At 37.4% G+C, this 13,269-nt stretch overlaps 2 protein-coding genes across 2 annotated transcripts; both read right to left on the reverse strand.

Annotated features, from left to right (window-relative positions):
* Positions 1–447: 447 nt before the first annotated feature.
* On the reverse strand, positions 448–6,880 carry LOC145624494 (ubiquitin-activating enzyme E1 1-like). Its single transcript, XM_081677540.1, has 7 exons — positions 6,528–6,880; positions 5,897–6,246; positions 4,420–4,637; positions 3,357–4,151; positions 2,387–3,255; positions 1,880–2,312; positions 448–1,493 (listed from the first exon to the last, which is right to left on the reverse strand). The coding sequence occupies exons 2-7, from the start codon at positions 6,231–6,233 to the stop codon at positions 897–899; spliced, it is 3,249 nt and encodes a 1,082-aa protein (XP_081533666.1). The 5' UTR covers positions 6,234–6,246; positions 6,528–6,880; the 3' UTR covers positions 448–896.
* A 2,093-nt stretch (positions 6,881–8,973) lies between these two features.
* LOC145619666 (uncharacterized) lies at positions 8,974–12,654 on the reverse strand. Its single transcript, XM_081674373.1, has 3 exons — positions 12,098–12,654; positions 10,904–11,984; positions 8,974–9,551 (listed from the first exon to the last, which is right to left on the reverse strand). The coding sequence occupies exons 1-3, from the start codon at positions 12,469–12,471 to the stop codon at positions 9,249–9,251; spliced, it is 1,758 nt and encodes a 585-aa protein (XP_081530499.1). The 5' UTR covers positions 12,472–12,654; the 3' UTR covers positions 8,974–9,248.
* Positions 12,655–13,269: the final 615 nt, after the last annotated feature.

Here is a 13,269-nt window from a genome sequence, read left to right on the forward strand (position 1 = left end):
TTGGCCGATATTTCTGCACTTGTAAATTGATGGATAAACGCATTTCGTTGTAACCACACCATTGCAAAAAGCGCATAAAAAATCAGCTGCAGATCTTTTGGAAGATTTTGTAGCTATTGTTGCAATTAATCTTCAGCTTCACGATATATTGTAGTTTTATTTTAGGTAGCAATTCATGGCTACCAGTTTATATTAACTATCTGAAGCTTAATATTTGCATTCATTGGTCGAACTTCTTGTGATTGTGATTTGAATCCGAAATAATTTACAACTTTATTTTTTAATTGTCATCTTTTGACACTTTCAACATTTGATCCTAGCTCAAGGATTTACAGATTTACACAATTACACTTCAGCCAACTTTCACAATAAACAAATCACCATATTAAGATCACCCCTGAAAAGAAGGGATAAAACTCTCAAACATGCTCGCATCACTCAGATTACTAAGCAATAACTGCAAAGAATAACATTCCAAATAATAGTCTTGAACGAGACCATCTCAGTCCATTTATTTGCAGGGCGTTACACAAAAGGAATTAAAAAGTTACCCCTAAATTAAGTAAAAATTACCTCGGTCTTACAATGAAGTATTGTGTGACCTTCACATTGTGACATTGCCTAAATATTATGCATACAGCATACAGCATACTGCATACACAATGCCGATACAGAAAGAAGCTCATATTTCATGTAACTGAAGTTAGGCTCTATATTACATGTGGATGTGCGTGAACAGATATCCAGTACATAAACGCTACAGAAGAAAATGTCCACTCCGAATCAAGAACATGTGTTGCATAACCTCATACAGGCTAAGAGATACAACGCATATATTATGGCCTAGAGAATGTATAAAGATGATGGGGATGTCTTTAGCATAATCATAGCAAAGCTCATCTGAAATATACAGAGACCAGTGGGATGTCAATATCGTTATCATCGTCATCCTCACAAGCCACAACGACATCCAAGTGGCGGCGATAAGGAGGAATTTCTATCTTCGCCACTTCTGTGGCAAGGTCCACAACCTTCTTGTCCATCCTTTCTCTGTGGCGAGGGAACATACTATTGAAAAGCAAGCAACTTCCACAAGAGATACTGTAAGCATTCAGACCCTTGTCCTTGAGCCACTGTATAAGTTCATTGAGGGTAGGGTTGCCCTTCAATACCCATCGGTCCCAAACAGTCCAGCTCATGTCGCGATGCTTAAAAACCTTTGGAGGGACTGGTTCAGCCATGGAAAACAGAGGCAATGCCAGATTAGCGAATGTATTTCGGTAATCCTCCAGCTTATGCCCTCCATCCAAAGCCTTGTAAAGCTCCAGGCACACCAAACCAGTGGCCATTGCGGTTGAGGTTGCAATAGCAGGAATGATCCTTCCGGCAATAAACTTGGCCTTCAATTTGTCGACTTCAGGAATGCTGTAGTTCCTTGCCCTCATATTGGCAAGAGCAGCTATGAGGTCCATATGATAGTTTGTGTCATCATCCTGCATCAGTGTTGAAAGTGACTCAGAAAGTGAGTTAAGTCCCAGTCAAGGATAATGGAAAAAGCTAACAAAATTCCGTACTCTCTAGTTTCTCTTTCTCCAGTAAAACGGAGCAGGATTGCCAGACCAGAAATGCAAAAATTAGAGATGAAAACAGAAGGATAAGATCAAATGCAAAACACCCACCCCACTGCAATCTCATCTTCTTCCTTATGGTTAATTAATTTTATACTTCTAGTACCACAACTGAAATTTTATGTAGGATTATATACAATGACATGGGAGCACAGAAAATAATCTCTTACATCATACCTTAATCCTTAACACCAACATTCAATTCAACAGTCACCAGTAACGCAATCATCAAAAATGAAATGAAAATTTACCTTCTCAAATTGGATTGGTTTCATCCTGAAATCCGGCAATAAATTGCTGCGAATGTGCTCCAACTTACTTATAAGTTCATCAATGACTGCTCCATCGTCTATAGAAGAAGAGGAAAGGCTAGTAACCTTCTCATCTGTAACAATTTTGGCATCTTTTTTTGGCTGAAAGTCGGGGACCTTGACTTTATCAACAGCCTCAGCCAATTTCTTAGGATGTTTTGCCCAATCAGGGATGGGGATCCCAAACGTTTCAGCTCGTAATATAGAAGTAGACATAATAAAATGCAGATGTGAAGGATCAGAAGATGAAAATTGCAAGGGACGAGGAAATCTCTTTGGGGCTGACCAAAATGGAGCTCCTGTACTGGTTGCAGCATCTTCAGGGAATGTATACGTCAGCTGCTTCACACGGTTGGTATAGTAGTCTTCAAACCTGTTTATGAAAACCAAGAGTTAGAGTGATGCATAAACTATACACACATCATTTGATTAGCAAGTGAGACATACTTAAGCCTAGCCCAAGCAACACAGTCCTCAAATGTCTTGCATCTTTCCTTTTCAAGGCATTCAAGAACACGTTCCAAAGTGTCCCTAGCCTGAGCATCACCAGCATTCCTCATAGATGAAGTGTATTCACTAGGATTTGAAAGATATGCATTCACTTCAGCTGGTGTTTTCTCAAGTAGTCCCTCAAATTCAGAGCGAGCCCAGGTCAGACAATGGTCAATGTTGTGTGGAAAAGAATGCACTGTGCACATAGGAGCTTGCTTCTCAGGTGGATCTCGTGAAGCGCCATAATTTTCAGTAAGATGAGGAATGACCATTTGTGTGTTGCATTTGGCACCCAAAGTTCCTGATTCAAGGAGAGGCTTCTGGAAATACAAGCATCTCTGATCTACGTACAGTCTAGCATTCACATTGTCCAGTGCATTGACTACAACACTTAGATTTTCCCAAAAAGTGTCATCAAACACATTTTCAGTTTCAGAACCAACACGATTCTGCAAGGCTTCAACATGGAACTGTGGATTTATTGCTAAGGCAGCAGCAGCAGCAACAGTGGACTTAGCCTGCCCAATGTTCCAATCACGGAACAAAAATTGCCTACTGAGATTACTTTTCTCAATAACATCATCATCAGTAACTGTAAGCTTCCCTTGGCTACCACAAGAAACACCCATCAAAGCCAAATTCTTCAAGAATTCGCACCCAAGAGCACCAGATCCAACAATGAATGTTTTAGCATCTTCTAGCTTCTTCTGGAGTTTCCATCCAAAAACAGAAATTTGACCATCATAGCGGCAATTTCTTGGAGCAAAATCAGAGAGATCCAAGGGCTCAGTAGGAAGTGACTCAACTGAATCAAAGTAGAAGAACTACAAAGCAAAAATAAATCAAATATATAAATAAAATATATAAAGTTCCAACAAATTGAAAATACATATTTAGCAAAAAAAAGATCGGGACCAGTAATAACCTGAAAGAGAGGATGGAACTTTCCAGAGCAAGCCTTCATGACTTCCTGTCCAACAATACCACCAAACATGGCAGCCATAGGATTCAGTACAGCCCTAGCCCCAAAAGCGAAGTGGCGTAGAAGTTTAGGGTTGATGTCTTCCAGCCTGCCATCACCTAAGCCCTCATTAATTTTACTAGCTAAAGATATTAACTTCTGTGCATCATCTTCAGAACCAGGACTAGGAAATCGTCCTAGCTCACACACAAGTTTGTCTAAAGCTTGAAATGCCAAATGCAGCAGAGGTGGGCGGTCAAACTTTGAAAAATCACTCAAAAGAAAGTCACCCGGATCACTTAGTGCCTCTCTCAAAGGCTTAAAATGCAGAAGCTTTGGCTGTTTGACTTGTGTCACAATACCCCCCTTCAGGTATACACCGTAATTTGTGGTGTCCTCCTCAAGAGTGAATGAATAGGGCCTCGCATTTTTAATCTTTCTTGGCTTTCCATCATTTAGTTCTGGCATCCCGTGAATTTCAGAGAACACAACAAGATCACCATCCTGAAACTCCAGTCTTTCATCATCCACACATGATACAAGAGCAGGGTTGTCATTGCTGATAGAAGCAATTATACCAGTGTGTGGTTCCTCACCATCCACATCAACAACAGTAAACTCAGGTCCAAAGTCGCAAAACATATTGCCAAAAAGGCCCCTAACTTCAGCTTTAATGAAAGCAATAGACGGTTGATGACTGTGGCAGTAATCATTGAACTCGATAGCTTTGTCCAAACTGATATCAGTAAATACAACAGCCTAAAGAAAAGAAAAACAGACCAAGCTCATTATAATATAGCAAGAACATGAAACCATAAATAGCCGCTTGATATTCTAAAAATGTCAAACACAATATCAACCAACAAACATCATCCACAAACAAGGGACTTTCATCTAGTAAATATATCTGATAGAACTATAGAAATCAACATTCCCAATTTTTTCCATTAAAAGAAATATTTATATTCTATTTTTTTTCCTCAACAGTAGTTCGATACATATATGGACGACATAGGTGTGGCAGTACCTGGAAGTCAGAAAGCTGTTCCTTTGTCAGTTTAGTTGTCAAAGTTGTAACAAGCACTGCATTATTCAGTTCTTGCAACTTTTGCACACTAGCAAGCGCTCTGTTTTTCCCAACATCATCTTCAGAGAAAAGAAAATTGCCTGACAAATCCCATAGCTCCACTGCTCCTTCATCATGCAGGGTGACAGACTTGACACCAGCAAGGATAAGATTCTTTGCTGTAAATTTTTTTAAAAGAAAAAGGGGGAAAAAAATGTTTTAATTGTCAAGATCAAGAAAGTCTCAAACCAGAATTGGAGGATTACAAACACAAGATACAAGAAGACTATATGATCCTAGGTCCTCAGTTCATGGGTAATATCATATATAGTGATATGTTGACATTCACATCATTATAGAGTCCTTTAGCTACCAAATGGCAGCTAGTCAATCTCAAGCATTAGTCAGAAGACCAACTCGTATGTATCCTATTTGAGATTATCAAAACAGTAAAACCCCTTTAAGGTAACATTTGAAACTAACACCACAATGCTAAATCCGTAGACCATGTCAAGAATGAGAACCAGAACAGGTATGGGAGGAAGAAGTTATAAGATTCAAGAAAGAAGTACTAAACTGCTCCCTTGTCTAGGATAAGTATTACAAATCCACAAACCTTAAACTTACAAACTAGTTACATCAATAATCGAAATAATGTGATATTATCAGGTATTTTCACAAGTATTTTCACAAATGGAAGACAACAAACTGTGACACAAAGTAAACAACGCAGAACCAGTGCTGGTTAATTACTTTAGCTGGCTAGAGTTATATGGAGTATCATATATATTGGGCCAAACAATGTAAAAACTGATTTGGTTTCTTAAAAGTACTTTTAAATTTTATGGCCAAATACAATTATTTCTCCAAAGTGTTTCAGGAGAACTACTTCTGAGAATTCAACAGAAATTGGTTTTTAGAAACTTGGCCAAACAGACCCTAACATCAATAATCGAAATTATGTGATATTATCAGGTATTTTCACAAATGGTTGACAACAAACTGTGACGCAAAGTAAACAACGCAGAACCAGTGCTGGTTAATTACCAATGTCAAAGAGATAAATATAGGATCTCGCTACATAGCATACATGGAAGACGGACATTGAGAATCTAAGACTACTTATTTGAAATTACATAACTACAGAAAAAACATCAACAGATACTAATTTCAATTTTCAATACAACTACCAGAATACATTACAATTCAGAAATATGCAGTATTTTCTCATGGATGATCATTTTATTTACTCCCTAACCCGTCTAGCTCAACAATAGCATTAATTCAATATAGCTCCATATTGTCATTATAAAAGACGAATCAATGATCAAGAGCTCACATAATTTCAAAAACCGCAAAATCAAACTATTAGCAAGATAACCACAATCAAACTAACATAAACATCATAACAACGAAAACATAGCAAAAATAATTGTACCGATTTCAGCTCCGAGGCCTTGCATCCCCGAGACGAGAACATTGGAGGCGAAAAGGCGCCTCATAGTCTCACGCCCATACACAGCCAGCTGCCTACTATGCAGATCCTCATCAATTTCCTGCGGATTACCATCGCCTATAGCCATGGTGATCGTAACTTCGGTATCGTTGTTCTCAACTGTAAACCTACTATCAGAATTCGAGTTATTCAATGTCGAATTGACGGAATTGGAAGCGGAGGCGGATCCTTCGATGCGAGACTTTTTAAAAGACGAAGAAGAAGTTGTTGTATCGTCAACTACCTCACCTTCACCAGCAGCTCTCTTCCTTGGAAGCATATAGAGCAAACAACTGGTCAAAAATCGCCGTCCACGAACCATCGGAAAAGTCAACAAAAACAATATTAATTCAAATAATAACAACGTCAGATATGACGACGATTTAGCTCTACTATAACAATTTCTGATGATCGGTGCCAAAATCAGAAATCCTAACCCTAATTTACACCAGAAAAACCTCATTTCTGAAGATATATCAACAGTTCAGATTCGATTCGATTCGAAATCAAAGTAAACAAGCAATTAAAAGATGAAATTATACGAAAAACAAAGTAAAAGCGAAGAACAACATACCTATATCTCTGAGAATGCCGACGAAGGAAGTATGGAATCGAATCGAAGGTTAGAGAGAGAAAATGGAGAAGAGAGAGAAAACGGATTGTTGTTTATTGAGTTTATATTGGTAGCTAGAGTACTGAAGAAGAAGTTAGATAGAGAAGAAGAGTGAGTGTAATGGGGAAAGGGTAAAATAGACAATTAACAAAATTAGGGTTTACGAGTGAAAAAAACAGACAAATGAAAATGAAACCCCATTTTCTGAGGGGCTCACTCCATTTTAGGTTTCTCTCTCCTTTGGTTTTGGTGATGATGATGTTGGTGTTGCAGGAGAGAGAAAATGAGCGTGTTTAGTACGAAGATGCGAGATGACAGTAGTTCCTGGATAAAGTCAGCTTTTCCACAGGCCGACGTCGTTTTCCATCGTCTTTGTTTTCCTTTTTTTTTTTTTTTTTTTTTGTTTTTTTTTTTGAAGACAGTCTTTGTTTTCCTTTGTTTTCTATTTCGGGTATTTGTGGTACTGGCCTACTGGGCTGGGTTTCATTTTGTACTAGGCCCAATATAGATACTTTTCTGGGTCTCCGTATTTCATATCGTAAATAAAAGCTTCCTAATTACGGTAATGTACTCCATGTACTTTCTTGTTTTCCTTAAAGTTTGATTTTGATACTCCGTATTTGACTAGTATTTCTCAACATATAATTTTGAAGTAGTTAAAAGTTACGTATATGAAAAGTCAAATTTTTGTTTGTACGATAAATTATTTTACCGTCCTTTTTATATGGAATACAAGTTTTTGAGCATCTCGCCTTTTGAAATTTAAAAACATTATAAGTATTTGAAAGTTCCATACAAGTTATTGGATATATATTACGGAGTATTTTTTTAAAGTTATCTATTGAATGGTTAAACAGCCTTCGACTCATGATAAAACGAACTCACACAATATTTTTCTTAGAAAGAAACACTGAGCATATAAGAAAATACAAAGTTAATGTTACTATGTGATCAGCAAAACAACTCAATATGTAAATGTTAATCAGTTAATCACAAATGAAGTTTAATTTAGGGATAATATTACGAAGTAAATAAAGTTAAGTCTAGTCTATCAAGTAAAGAGTAACATTGGATAATTATCCAGGTAATTTAAAGCACCGTCCATGAAAAACGTCTTTTATACTCTTATTAATCATGATGATCCTTCAAGGCTTCAAAAAATACTTCCTATCATGGCTTATATAAGATATACGATAGGCCACCACACTGGATCGACAAAATGGGTCAAGCTGGGTTAAATAAGTTGATAACAGCATTATGCAATTAAATGGACAAGGAAAAAGGTTGTTAAATTTCCATAGTTAATTAATAGACGAGAGGATCGGAGAACTTAAACGTGAAATGAAACATGTTTGTTGGTAAACTCACATGGGAGTGTTTAGCAACTTTTTTGTGTCTATTATAGAACCATAATAACGGAAAATTTTATACAAACTAGAACGTGACAATGTAGATTAAGCAGCAAATTAATCGCAGACATAATTGATACATACATCGTTGAACTACAATCTTCCATCATTTCATGTGTTCTTCAACTTCGATGATATATTTTTTTATTTCTCTTGGTAAATGGAAAAGGTCAATACAATGATTACTATCACTGTATCACATGACACAAACCGTTTTTTGGGTTTGTGCCACTATTAGTCTGAAATCAGCAGTTAAAATTAATAAATTTAAGCTACAGTTATTATCTATGCTGAAATTAGTATGTGAAAGAGGGTGGTAATCTGCATTCAAGCCTGTAACGCAAGGTTGCAGTCATGCGCACCAAGCCGCCAACTCTAGCTAATCAGTAGAGTGGTAGTACAAGGGAAAGTTCAACTGCTCAAGGACCTCAAGGAGGTACATACAGGCAATCAGGCATATAGCAACACAGTAGGTTAAGTTAAACAGCCAAATGCGGCCTGTAAAATAACAAGCCTGGAAAAAGACCAGTAAGATTCATTTTGCAGTATATATTTGCTGAACTCATAATGTAGAAAACTATAAGGTCTACTGAACAAGATATGGTAATAACAAACATTCTGCAACAGACATGTCGTGATAGTGGGATTCAAAAAATGGTGCAAAGACAAGGGAACTTCAACAACCCACCTTTCCTGGTTTACCTCAAGAGAGAGTGGGGTGGTCGAAAAGGCGAAAAGGTCCCTATCAGCCAAAGAATTAATGAAAGAATACTTTAATTAAACAATTAAACTCTTTGGGGACCCTTGCGTTTGCCACAAAACAAGCATAAAAGGGAATCAAAGCCAAATGTCACATTGATCATCCAACATGCAGGGTCATCAAGGTACACAATTCCTTTTTCTTTTTTTTTTTCCCCCTCTTTCTATACTCTTAAACGGAGTATATCTTATATGAGAAAAACGGAATCAGCAACCTTAAAAAACGACGGGCACAAACGAAGAAATGATGTGATATCTCAGCATCATGTCCAAATTATATGTGTAACATGAGCGATGATGATGCTATCCACAAGAAAACTATGTCCATTTTACACTGACAGCAGACTGTTATAAAGTGGAGTGGCCAGAACAAAACTATAATTTTCATTCACCATTGAGGAATACAAACTTGCATTACATCCATGAGGGGATGTAACTACGCAAACAGGCACATTTTTACATGAAATTTTGCAAAATAGATGTAGAAACTAAATTATCATGGTAGATTGTACTTTCACCTGTTGTTTATGGTACTAATGTTGTTAGGCCGCAGTAGTATAGAGAGTATTTCAGAAAACTGAGGTCGCTTTGAAGGTGAATTGTTCCAGCACTTCATCATGAGAGATTTCAAGACTTGAGGGCATTCTTTAGGAATTTCAGGTCTAAGGCCACAAGCAGCAATTCCAACAGCTGCCTGGACAGGTGAGTATGCAGAGTAGGCAGCCTCACCAGTCACCATTTCCCAAATTATCATTCCAAAACTGTATACGTTACTCATCCATGTCTCACTAACGCTTTCAGGATCAGCTGCAATGATCTTAACAAAAAACACATGAACAACAAAATCAGAGTCATAGACTAGGACAAAGTTCAACAAAGTCAAGTGATGCCCAAATAAGCATAAAAATTTCGTTCAACTGGAATAATAATCAACCAAACCAAACTGGAAAAGAACAGCAAAACTGGTGGAAAATAGATTCAGTAGTCAATTAGTCATTGTCCCCCCCCCCCCCCCCCCCCCCCTCCCTTTCTTCTCACTATTAAAAAAAACAACCAACCTAAGTAGTTTATCATAATTTTACTAGAAAAAGGGGAATAAGCTCTTTCTCAACAATAAGGACAATAACCATCAAAATTGAAAAATGTGGTGCTACTGCATAATTACACTAGGAAAATTGTGTTTTACCAAGGCAGATAAAGGTTAACAAGAATTAAAAGCACTATAATGCAGAACAATTATAAAGACATGTTCTGCATGCTCATAAAAGTAATGATATTTGAAAAGACATAAAGCCATCCTTTAACAAAAAAAAAAAGACAGATGCTACTTACAATGACTCAATATGTTGAGACTTGAGAGCCTTAATAAGATATACAGTAAATGAACAAGAAATTTCAAAGAACTTTAGAAAAAGTTTGGTTAACGGAAGCTCATAGTTGATCTTATAGGGTATAATCTTAACTAGGAAAGCAAAAAAAAAAAAAAACACTTATATCTCATTCACTGCCCGGTGGCTGAGTGGCTAGCAGATTATTTATCCGAATGCATAATTACTGAAGAAGGAATAACCAAAATATTTGATAAAAAAAACACTCCGTTTTTCATTTATTACCATGGATTGAGGTATATTGATTATCGAATGCATAATTACCAAAGGCTTCAACAAATCAGTAAATATAATCAGCACACGTTGCCCAGAATCATCATAAACACAATTAAGTGGCTGAGGTTCTAAATTAAAAAAGGAATTGAGGGAAAAAGGTTTCACCTGGAACTTTTATTGATTTAATCATTTACTATGTGCAAAAGCATAAAGTTATGATGAACCGAAATTCACAAATCATAAAAGTCAATAAAAAACAAAAGGACATGTTATCTTTCCTTATAACACTTTAGAACAAAATCCACAAATACATATTCTTGATTACTACAAAGAGTAACCAATAATAGTTGTGGTCACGGGAAATGGTGGGTTTCGGCAGGAATATGACACCAACTTATCAATTGCAGTGCAGTAAACGCCACAAATAATTTATGATTTTGGCTAAGTAGCAATAGCAGGGACAAATTAACAGCTTATCTATTAACAATAAATTGAAATAACACACATTTGTTAACAAGGCTAGATGATATAAAGTCCATAACATAGGCTGGCAATGAGAAAATACCTCAGGAGCAAGCCACCGGTAACCATCAGTCTCATATTCCATGGCCTCACCAATGCTCTTGCATGCAGTGACTATTCCCACGTCCCCTAAATAAGCACTGCCCTGGCGGTCCAATAAGATTCTCTGGGAATTCAGGTCCCGGTATGCAACACCGTGATCATTCATAAACTTTAAACCTTCTGCAACATCAACAGCAATCCTCATTATATCCTTGTTTTGAAGCTTCTTGTGCTTCAACATCAAGTCATGAACTGATCCCCCTTCCATAAATCTAGTAACAACACAAAGCCCATGATTCTCGTCTACACATACACCATAAAACGGCACAACATTCTTATGCCCACAAGTCATAAGCTCTAATAAATTTCTCCGGAGCTCAAAGTCATATGCATTCCCCTTATCACATCCTTTTAGTTTTTCAATAGCAACCTTCTTACCCTTATAAACCCCCTTAAAAGAGCTCGTTCCGACCTGATCACCAAACTCAACACTCTCCATATTCAACAACCATTTCCCAATCTCATCCCCACCTGCCCTCACAGTCTGCCATTCATCAACCGATACCACAATGGAAGAAGTCGACAAAGGCATCGAAAGCTCAATACTCTCACTCGAACACTCAACACTATTCCTGTAACTATGATCCCCAAACTCCTCCTCTATCTCCCCAAAATCCCTCCCTCTACCATTCTCCTCCTGACACCCACAAAGCCCAAATGGGAGCTTCCTATTACTAATTTTCGGCTTCTTAGAAGCCGCCTTCAACGCATTCTCAATTCGACCCTTAAAACTCTTTTCCTGCCCACTCTGCACTAATACATGAAGTATTCCTAAAGTAGAACTCTTCCTCTCAAAGATCTGTATCTTCTTACAACACATTGAACCATTCTCTAACGCTCCTGACACCGCCGGCCACGAGATCGATGAATTACAAGCAAATGTAATCTTATAAACAACACCCTGAACTTCATTTTCAGAAATTTCTTGAATTATTACAGCAGGTTGATCCTCACTACATGCTTGCTCAATCAATCGAATATGAACAAACACATCTTTCATATCAAACCCAGCTTGTGCATAACTGTTTTAATCACCCCAATTAAAATTAAAAACTTCCTATAATTTCTCAAAAACAAAACAACAACAAAAATTGAAATCAAATTTAGCAACAAACACAAGCTATTTAGTATTTACCTCAATGGCATTGAATCATAATGCTTGCGAATATTAGAAACGAGTTTTTCGGGCAGTTGGCTGCCCGGGTAAAGCTGAGTAAGACTACGAACAACACTGCCCCAAACAATCTTACGGTGACCGTCGATTTTGGAAGGAGGAGGGTCACGTGCCGAGTCAAGATTCAGTGAGTTCTTCAACGAGGCGATCGCTTCAGAAACGTTTCGACTGAGTCGTTGAAATCGCTTTTGCATCGCCGACGAAGAAGGGTCTTTCGCCGCCGTAGAAGCTTCTGGAGAGCCCTCCGATCTGTCATTGGACCGCATTAACACTTGCTCAACGGTGTCCTCTTCTGTGCTCGTTCTACTCGACCAGCACTCCAACGCCGCCGCCATTTCTCTCTCCTCTCGCCGGAAAACGTCGCCGGAGTTTCCGAGAGAAGTTCAGGTACTCTTTTTCTGAAGTTATTTTGAAGTTCGGCTATAATTTTTTTTTTAGTTTTTTGAGCTGCAAATCTTCAGACAGTAGGAAGAGGAGCAAGGGAAGGAGAGAGAGAGAGTGAGAAGAAAGAGTGTGACTTTTTTTTATTTTTTTTATATTTGAATAAAAAATTAATGAAGTATTTGTATTTGGAGCATTAATTAAGGAGATGAGGAAAGGGATGATGGTCCTGATGATACGGAGTATTGATAAATAATGTGATGAAGTTATGGATTTATTGATGGCGAAGTTGGCGATTATATTCATGGGATGCTGATGGGGTCCATGGTACCTTTGTTAATTGTTACAGTATGTGCTTTGTTTTGTTTGTGTTTAGCATCATGACATTCATGAGGAACTTGTAGATGTGGGACGAGTTACGTTCGATATAATATAATTTTATCTTGAAATTGATTGAAATGAAAATTAATAATTGAATAGATGAGTAATGTATTGAATTTAACAAAATATTAGCTAACCATAAGAATATTGCATTAGACTCAATGTTACCTTTGGTTTGACATATATGTGTTGCTAAATTGAGTAAACAAAAATCAATTAAGGAGGGTCTAACTCTAAAGACATGAGAATGGTGCTCCAAAATGTATATTGTGTGCATGAATTTTCATGTGGCTAGGTGTGTATCATACATAACTAGCCAATTAGATATGTGCTTGCTTAACAAACTTAAGCTTTACTTGGTATGTAGTAAA

This window comes from Chenopodium album, chromosome 3 (genome assembly GCF_948465745.1).
Source record: "Chenopodium album chromosome 3, dcCheAlbu1.1, whole genome shotgun sequence".
NCBI classification, from domain to species: domain Eukaryota; kingdom Viridiplantae; phylum Streptophyta; class Magnoliopsida; order Caryophyllales; family Amaranthaceae; genus Chenopodium; species Chenopodium album.

Excerpts from the sequence above, each read along its gene's own strand:
- LOC145619666 (XM_081674373.1), bottom strand. The coding sequence starts at position 12,471 with ATGGCGGCGGCGTTGGAGTGCTGGTCGAGTAGAACGAGCACAGAAGAG. Across the intron at positions 11,985-12,097 it reads TATGATTCAATGCCATTGAG|TTATGCACAAGCTGGGTTTG; the intron begins GTAAATACTAAA and ends TGATTAAAACAG. Across the intron at positions 9,552-10,903 it reads ACCGGTGGCTTGCTCCTGAG|ATCATTGCAGCTGATCCTGA; the intron begins GTATTTTCTCAT and ends TTTTTTGTTAAG.
- LOC145624494 (XM_081677540.1), bottom strand. The coding sequence starts at position 6,233 with ATGCTTCCAAGGAAGAGAGCTGCTGGTGAAGGTGAGGTAGTTGACGAT. Across the intron at positions 3,256-3,356 it reads AGTTCCATCCTCTCTTTCAG|TTCTTCTACTTTGATTCAGT; the intron begins GTTATTACTGGT and ends TTTGCTTTGTAG. Across the intron at positions 1,494-1,879 it reads AACCAATCCAATTTGAGAAG|GATGATGACACAAACTATCA; the intron begins GTAAATTTTCAT and ends ACACTGATGCAG.